The 10,000-nt window shown below is 32.6% G+C and overlaps 1 protein-coding gene across 2 annotated transcripts in view; it reads right to left on the reverse strand.

Moving 5' to 3' along the window:
- LOC144968048 (glutamate receptor ionotropic, kainate 2-like) overlaps window positions 1-10,000 on the reverse strand; it is a 170,114-nt gene that overhangs the window by 7,487 nt on the left and 152,627 nt on the right. For both annotated transcript variants that reach the window (XM_078906009.1, XM_078906010.1), the window contains 5 exons: window positions 9,710-9,817; window positions 4,953-5,057; window positions 3,044-3,226; window positions 1,090-1,251; window positions 1-174 (listed from right to left, as the gene is read on the reverse strand). The exon at window positions 1-174 is cut by the window's left edge and continues 7 nt beyond it. In XM_078906009.1, coding sequence (XP_078762135.1) covers window positions 1-174; window positions 1,090-1,251; window positions 3,044-3,226; window positions 4,953-5,057; window positions 9,710-9,817 — 732 coding nt within the window. The remainder of the gene's footprint in view (window positions 175-1,089; window positions 1,252-3,043; window positions 3,227-4,952; window positions 5,058-9,709; window positions 9,818-10,000) is intronic.

The following is a 10,000-nucleotide window of genomic DNA, read 5'->3' on the forward strand; positions in this document are numbered from 1 at the left end:
CATAAGAGATCCAATAGTAAACCAAAGACTGTTCATGACTGTAAACTGATTCTCGACTTCATCCGTGTCAGGATTACAAGGGTGTGGATTGCACCACTCGTAAGGACTGAATCGTGCGATGACAAACAGCATAAAACTTACACATAGATAGGCCGCTATCATATACACCCATACCTATAGAAAACAACACATTATGGTGAATTTAGTGGTTGAAAAAATAAAGCGCATTGTCGTGCATTGACTTTACATTTTCTCTTCTTTTAAAAAAAAAAAAGTTTTTATTTCTCGTTAAATTGAAGAAAAGACACATACAGAACCTTGTCACGTGAATAGGTACGGTATATGGGTGATATAATTTTATAATTGTTATTATTATTATTATTATCATTATTATTATTATCATTATTATTATTATTATTATTATTATTATTATTATTATTTTTATTATTATTATTATTATTATTATTATTATTATTATTATTATTATTATTATCATCATCATCATCATTATTATTATTATTGTTGTTGATGCTACTGTCATGGTGTATTATTACTACTAAGTTATTGCCCTTGTTGGTTTAGAACCAAAATTGTATCTGAAGAAAAATAAAATTGATATACATTTCATTACTTCTAAATAATGTCACAATTAATATAAATACACAATATTCTTATCATTAGTTAACTACATATCCAGGGGCGTGGCTATATTGGTTGATTTGATGCCTGGCACCGCACATCATCCATCTTTTAAAAATGGATTACAACATTTAAAAACTAATAAAACTGAGAAATGGTATATACCGCCTCTTACTTATTCGAGTAAGTCTTTTCTTTAATTTTTTTTTCTTTCTTTTGTATTTACAAATATGATATAGCATGTGTAAGTCATTTTCTGTTTCTGATTCTGACACCACCCAATACTGTAAGCATGCCACGCCACTGTACATATCTATCCTGACAGAAAAGGTCCAAGGCGGGACATAACATTTTTTGCTATTTATGTGTAAAACACAATTTTCAAGTATTGTTTCGAAATCCAGTAAATAAATATTTTGTAACAAACGCCATCAGCAGCACCATACTTACGTCAAGAGAAAGGGGAGACAAAAATGAAAATAGATTGAGTGCTTTGGGTTCTGGTTTCTTATAGAGAATCGTTATTCCCAGAGTCAGGAATGGTTTAGTAAAGTCGATGTGCTTCTCTCTCAATAGGTTGATGGTCAAATCTCCAATGCCAATATCCGCTCTCTATAAATGTGAGAAACAATAACGTGTTAACGGCAAGACAAATGATATTCAACTTTAAAAAACCAAAAAGGTTTGAACATTTATACAGAGCAATATCAACTAAACGTGCCCAAAACGTTTTACATGGGGTCTCAAGACTACAGGAACATTTAATATGTAGGACGGGACATGAACCTGTTAAGCGATAAGATTGGTTTCCGACAGAGACAATTACAGGTGCTCATTTTACACTTGAATACGGTGAGAGAATATGAATAAAGAGCATTGTCCAAGAACTCAACTACTCAGAGTTGGGACTCGAACCATGGAGCTTCCAGTTTGAAGGCGAGTGTCATTCCATTAGACCCCTTAGCCGCACAAAACATACCAGTTCACCAATTTAAAATGTGAATATTTAATATGACATTAAATAACATTCATGATTTCAAACCACTTTATAGGGTGTCAAATAGCAATATTTAACATGTGAAACGATACATGATCTGTTATTGTAATTGGATCCAATAGTCTGATGTCACGTCGCCCAGCAACGGCGAGCAGCGTGGTTCTAAACAAAGAAAATTGGTACTTTTTATTCTTCATGCTGGCTAGAACTTTTCATATGTCATGTGATCGGAATGTATAAAAGTAAAAACATGATCATATTTATAAAGTTTTTCTCCTCTGGATACACTTTTATGCTCGTCAGAGAAATATTTCATAAGGGCGTCCGCCATTATTCCGATAGTTTAGAGCCAGTTACTAAGTTACCATACGTCATTACGAGGGAGGTGACGTCGGACTGTTGAAGCCAATTTGTAACGCTGTTATCGGCCAGGTAACTGTTTACGTCTGAGTATGGTGCGAACATGTAAGTAAAGAATCATTTCAAGGGTCTTAACTTTTGGCTCCCCATAGAAGGAGATGAAGGAAGAAGAAAAGAGGAGGAGGAGGAGGAGGAAAAGGAGGAGAAAGAAGAGGAGGGAAAGGAGAATGAAGAGGAGGAAGAGAGGGAGGGTGAAGAAGAGGGGGAGTATGATGAAGAGGAAAAAGAGGAGGGTTAAAAGGAAGACGAAGATGAATAGGATGAGGATGAAGAACAAGAAAATGAAGGAGAAGAATAAAAAGAAAAACGAGTCGGAAGTGAGGGTGGTTTTTAGTTTTGTTATAGTTAGTTTTAATTTATTTGTTAAACATTTTATCTTTTTTATTTATTTATTTATTTATTTATTTATTTATTTATTTATTTATTTATTTATTTATTGTTTTGTTTGATTAACTCTCTCCTTACCACCTATTTTTAGAATTTCCCCCGAAAATTCACACACACCCGACTGTTCCTAATCGAACAAAAAAGTAACAAGTGCATTATATACAGAATGTTGTTCAGCAAAATAATGTCTACAACACAGTGTTTAGTATTTATCGCTGTAATCAAAGCATTTCTTTACATTTTGTGACGTACAAGATCAGAGAAATCAGAAAGAAAATCGTCGGTTGAATCGTAACAAATGTGACGATTTTCCTATGGGTTGTAAGGAGAGGGTTAATGGACTACTCACTCAACCCTAACACCGACTATATCCGTAGTATACCGGGGGTTACTTTTACCCCATGCCTATTTATAACATTGTTCTGAGACAAATTATAGGCGTAGTATCAAAGCTAATGTTATTAGTTTTTGCATGTTAATGGTAGTTTAATAAAATTATCTTTGCACAGGCTCATTTTTTTGTCCAATTTTGAAAAGAAGCATAATCTCTAGGATTGAGTGAGTTAACGAAAACTATGAAACAGAAGATAATTGTATAACCCGACTAGTGAGGGCTCCCATCACGCCAGTCCACGATTTGTTATCCAATTCCTCTCCAACATTCGATTCGATCTGAATGGTAAATGTAAAATTCAGGGAGTCTGCGATCATCTGGAGCAACTCCACACAGAATCCAGAATAGCCCGATGGAGTTGTGTCGCTCACAGTGACGTATGGATGGGTCTGGTATGGAATTCAGAATATAATGGTAATAATGATAATAGTGATAACAATAATGATAATAATAATAATAATAATAATAATAATAATAATAATAATAATAATAATAATAATAATAAATAATAATAATATAATAATAATAATAATAATAATAATAATAATAATAATCATCATCATATAATAATAATAAAATAATAATAATAATATAAAATAATAATGGTGGTGATGATCGTAATGATGATGAAGATGATGATGATGATGATAATGATGATGATGATGATGATGATAATGATGATGATGATGATGAAGATAATGACGATGGTTTTAATAATCATACAATAATAATAAATATAATAATAACAATAATAATAATAATAATAATAATAATAATAATAATAATAATAATAATAATAATAATAATAATAATAATAATAATAATAATAACAATAATAATCTATTATTATATAAAATATGGTTTGGGTAGAACATTGTTCCGAACAGCCAATTTAAAATTTATATCATCGAGCAATAAATAATAATGTGAAACTGGTTGTAAGCTTCAATTTAATTACAAAAACAGATTGATTAAAATGAAGCTTACAATCAATTTCACATTATTATTTATTTCTTCGAGCTTCGAGCAGCAACATTTACTTTATCTTCGAGCACAGAATTACTATAAAACTTTTTTACAGACTGATGGATCTAGATACGAGCAACATGCAAACCTTCTTTTTATTTCATACTAATCCTATCATCCGTTGACTCAAATTAAATGATTAAGAAGAAAATCTGAGGCTAGTAAAACTAAGTCCTTTTTTGACACATGACTCTCATTGCGAGTATAATTTACTCTACGCAATTCTAGCATATCCACAACAAAAATGAGAAAAGATGACGTAATTTTAAATCTCACTTGATATTTTCAAGTAATAATAATCTCATCCGCAACAAAATTGATGACGTAATTTTAAATAAATTATCGAGTAATAATAATCTTTCTAATGTATTCTTTTAGAAAATAGGGTTGGGGATCAACATTGTTCCTTAAAGCCAATGTTAAACTTTTATCATAGAGCACAAAATTAACGGCAAATAAGCATAATAAATGACCGCCTGTTCCTAACAGTCTATAATTCTCCACAAATAATTTGGATTCTCCACTAGTGATAAATATAATAATAGCAAATTGTAGAATAGGACAAAATTCTCTTTATTCATCCCAAAGGGGAAATTTGTCTCTAGGGTCTATCCCAAGGGAAGACAGGAATAACACAGGCGGCAGCCGCAGTGCAGCGCCACAAAATGAGCTAAGGCTAGGTGGATTGCTCAAGGCCACACAGCGCAGCGGCGGGTGATCGAACTCGGTACCTTTCGGGTACGAGCGAAGCAAAGACCGTACGTACCGCCGAGCAACGCTACCCCCTTTTTACGATGAGCAAACAGATTCTCCATTGCAACATAATCTTCTAAAGTTCTAGTCTACTAACGAAAGAGTGAAAATGATATAATATACAATAATATACAAATTAACGTGGATATTTTATTTGTTTTCCACGTTAATTTGTATATTGTTGTGCTGACAAAGGGTTTGTCCCCGAAACGTCCATTGTTTGTTTTGTTCCTATACGAAGCCTCTCCATTTTCACTCTTTCGTTAGTATTTTACGATCACCGGCTTCAGACAGCCCCTACCGTTTTCTAAAGTTCTAGTCTCTGTCTTTACTAACCACATATGTTGACACAATCCAGTGTTTTCCTGTCAATTTGACGTTTTTCTCCACTTTTATAGGCTGGGTGATGTTTAGTCCTTTCCGTCTGTCCCATTGGCCGATCTGAGGTGAGTGGTTTTAAAGAAAAAGATGAATACATATATATATATATATCACATCCGTAAGTTTTTTACATAATATAAAAGAGAAAAAAACTCAGTAGGATAAACATCGTATTTTATACGTCAAATAACATAAACAATAAAAAAAAACAATTAAATAATAAAAATAACATTCCCTTTATTCATCCGCCCATAGGAGAAATTTGTCTCAAGGGTCTATTCCAAGGGAAGACTGGAATAACCCAGGTGTCAGCCGCAGTGCAGCGACGCAAATTGAGCTAAGGCGAGGTTACTTGAAAAGGCCACACAGCGCAGAGCGGGTAATCGAACTCAGTACCTTTCGGGTAAGAAGACCGTACCGTTGAGCCACGCTACCCCATGAGCCACGCTACCCCATAAAAGACGTGTTTTCCCTTTTTGGCTGGCTCTGATTGGATAAATGAAAGGAATCAGGATTAATACGCAGAGTGTTACCCTTTACAATTAATGGCAAATTCTGATTGGATAAAAAGGCATCATGGGATATTATAGTGTGTTCTTAATTTGTCGTCTACGTCTGTTAGGACGAAACCAAAACAGTCAAATCTCAAGTGACATACGCACTTATTATTATAATACAACTAACTATTCCTAATTACTATCCTGAACTTTTTTAAAATTTGTATTATTTTAAATTATTATTATTATTAACCTCAGGAATGAGAGACATCCAATGTTTGTCGTCACTTTGCCAGTTTAGGTTTATCTCCATCTTATACATAGGACAATAAACATAGGCATAGGGATATTGACCTTAAAATTTTTAAAAATAAATAAATAAATAAATATATAAATAAATAAATAACTTTTTAGGAAAACAACTTGATTTAATAATTTAATAACCCTGGTACAACTATCCCGAACTTATCACCTACCAGTGGCGGTTCTAGCCTATTTATAGTGGTCGGGCAAAGATGAGTCGGTCATATATATATATATATATATATATATATATATATATATATATATATATATATATGTAATATATATATATATATATATATATATATATATATATATATATATATATATATATTTTTTTTTTTTTTTTTTGGTTTTGTCTTGTTTGTTTGTTTGTTTTGTTCGCCTTAAAAAAAATTTATTTCAACCACAAATAATCACATTCACAATGCAATGACAATGCCAGTAGATTTTAATTATTCCAAACGTAATCAAAAATGAATCACGAAAGAGAATATAACAAAAAATTAAAGCGAAGAGACATAATGCGACAACATCTTCACAATACAAGTCCATCTCGTTCACTCGAAAAATTAAAGAGATGCTTTAATCCCTCAACTGCGAGATTAATATTTCTGTTACATTACTGGTTTTCAGTAGTACGTAGTAACTGTAAAGTTTTTATCGAGAAGCAACAACAGCGATATGACTCGAGTTTCATTCAGAGCTCAAATTGCATAATTTTACTGCTCTCTTGGTGGTTAGAATGATTGTTCCGGTGGTGGTAGTGGTTGGAATAGTGGTAGCGGTGGTGGTGGTGGAGGAGGAGGAGGAGGAGGAGGAAGAGGAGACGGTGAGGGAGGATGTAATTATGGTAGTGGTTTTGATGGTGCTGTTGGTTAGAATGATAGTTGTGGAGACGATGACGGAAATTATATGATGATGTTGATATTGTTTTTATTTCTATTGTAGTACTTGATGTTAATGTTGCTGTTGTTAATGATGATGGTGATTATGATGACAACGACGATGTCGTCGACAATGATGATTACAATACGATATTACAAAGTTTATTCAATCTTAGGCTTTCGCCAATAAATCATAAAATTTGATGACAACATACATGAAAGTGGAAAAAAAATGATAAATGGAACCAAACAATAAATTGATACCATTAATAACCACAAAAAAAAGAAACAAAAAAAAAATCGTAATACCACCAATACGTACAATAATAATAATAATAATAATAATAATAATAATAATAATAATAATAATAATAATAATAATAATAATAATAATAATAATAATTATTATTATTATTATTATTATTATTATTATTATTATTATTATTATAAATAATAATAATAATAATAATAATAATAATAATAATAATAATAACAAATGATAATAATAACAATAATAATACGAGTATTACCATCATCATTACTACCACCACCAACATAATTACGTTTCCAATCAGTTTTTCTCGTTTTTTAAAATTTGATACCTATAATAGACGAAAATTCCGGTGATTTTGTTAAAGGGTAGTTAAAATATCTACGATTTTATTAACCCTGAAAACTACGATTTTTATTTTCCTATTTCAAGTAGGCAGGTCTGCTATGACAAGTATCAGTTCCATAGTCAAAATAAGACAAACAAAAACAAAGTTTATTTAATCTTAGGCTTTCGCCAATAATTCATACAATACAATTAAGACAAAATATTGCTACTAATCTCTCCTCATGCATTCGTTAGACGATAACAATAACGACCGTGTTATCTTTACTCCTTACCCAACCAACCCCTAGCTTCCCGCCTCTTCATCACGAACTATCTTATGTATGTATTAGCTTTAGGACGGGCAAGTACGGAATCTGCCCACCCTACCTTTAAACGTATCTATTTCCTCTTAGAATTCAACTATCTCCTAACTCAGAAGAGTATTTCTCGTATACTAATTCAATTGTTGAGAAAACCAAAATGGTGGTTGTATTTTATATATTTATTTAGTCGTGACCTTTGAATAAAAGTGTTTTGTTTTATTAGAGGAAATGCAATAGAAAATTACATTGTTTTGCAAAAATATTTAGTATGGCAATAAAAATACAGCGGTAATTACTTTAAGAATTTGAAGAAAAAAAAAAGAACAAATTAACTTGTTAAAAAAAAAAAAAAAAAAATCAAATAAGAAAACAATTTAAATAAATGAGTTTTGAGAAGCACTAAGGAAAACGAGAAAAAAATAAATTTAAATGGTTAAACAAATATATAAAAACAACACAAGTTAATACTAAATTGATATATTAGTAAATTAATAAATTAAATTCAATACTGGAATCTTCCCAATGTCATTACATCAATGGTACCAGCACAAGTAAGGCAATAAATTAGAAAAAGTACGTTTGCCAAAATCTGCATTTAGTTTATAAGGTGGGCTCATTTGAATTAGCCCGACCTAGTACTAGAGAGGCCAGACAGCAAACTCGGAGTTCAGCGTCAGGCGACGTGACGATGGGATGACGATGTGGGCGGAGTGGAGTGGTTGGGGAGAGGGGGGGGGGGTTGATAAAAAAAAGAACAGGAGCGTATCCTGGTTTATGTATTACGGGGTGCATGGTGATTCTCAATCTATCAAAAATACACACAAATTGATTTCAGTACGAAGTATCAAGTTTAAGTACTAACTTTTGAAATTATCTAATTTAAATTAGATTATTTCGGACCTGGTAATACAGCATATAACTTGAAAAAACAGGCTGGTATTTGCCCACCCTGCCCATTATTACCAGCCGTCCCTGTCACCTACATTAAACACCATGGAAACTAGATTTTTATCGTTCGACAACATTGCTGTAGACAATTTATAAAAACACATCGAAAAAGACGAACTGATGAACGGGAACCTAGAACTCTTCCGACAGTTTTTGTCACCCATGAAGGTGAGGCCCTGAAAGTTGATAAAATTCCACTGGAGGAACTCACATGTATTTGACCATTTTTATTCTTACTGTCAGAAAAGTGAACGATGACGAACATTACCCTCAAACTCGGAGAGCGATATTTTCAGTCTACTGGTGTTAGTGTCGGTGTCAATTTTCCAATACAAAGCGAAGTTTTTCCTCCGGTTAAAAATTAAGATTTTTATTATGAGTCAATAATCCTGAAAATGTAATAACTTTAAATGTGACCCTCCGTCTCAAAACGGTATTATGTCGGGATGATTCAGACCCCAAGAAGTGAATTTAGAGATATATTGGTGAGAAATTGGAGTTTAGAAATTTTTGTAATGCAAGAAATAGACTTTATACTCCACAATAACGTACAGAAATTAAACCCAAGTCGGATATTTGTGGCTATGAATTCAATTTCCCGTCCCGAGTGGATCCCGACATAATACCGCTTTGATACGGTGGGTCACAAATGTATTTATCAGATCTATTAGGTCTTTTGTGTCGTTATAATCCTCCTCGATCCCTACTCTCCAGTAATCAACTCCGTCTTCCTGTACCTAAAAAAGACTCGAAAACATTTTCTGAAAGGACATTTTCTCATGCCGCCCCAAATGTGTGTGGAATTCACTGCCATTAGATGTTAGAACTTGAATATTTTCGTCTGAAATGGCATTCAAAAAGTGCCTTAAAACACACCTGATGAATTCTTCTTAGTCTTAATAATTTTATGAATAGAACTGTGTGTATATAAGTAGTCCATAATCTCTGAGAAGTGTAACTGTTATATTATGTAGCATGTATGATTTCTGCTTCTGTCAATGTGCGCCCAGAGCTGCGGTAACGCGGGATTGGCCCTATATAAATATATTATATCATAATTATATCTTTTTTCTCAAACATGAATTTTGGACATAGATAATCATTTCCGGCACTCAAGCGACGATATTTAGAGCAAGTCTTTTTACGAATGGGGTACCTTTATAAATGCATCCTTGGTGAGATACATTAAATCTAGTTTGAAATCCACTCGATAGGCCTTATCTCCCTCAAACTGTACTCTGCCCGACAGGCCGTCAAACTGCATCTGTAAGATGGAGATTAGACAATGTGAGAAAGAAAAGGAAGAGAGTGTTATTGATGTCCACTTTTAAAACATATTTTAAACATTTTGGGAGAAATCTTGTCCTTCAAATATCCATAGAGTAAAATGTGAAATCTCCCAAACCTGGGACCGTTTGAAAAGTCCCAGATTCGAGAATTTTTGACA

This window comes from Berghia stephanieae, chromosome 3 (genome assembly GCF_034508935.2).
Source record: "Berghia stephanieae isolate SIO BIC M18660-M18661 chromosome 3, UCSD_Bste_1.3, whole genome shotgun sequence".
Lineage (NCBI taxonomy): Eukaryota > Metazoa > Mollusca > Gastropoda > Nudibranchia > Aeolidiidae > Berghia > Berghia stephanieae.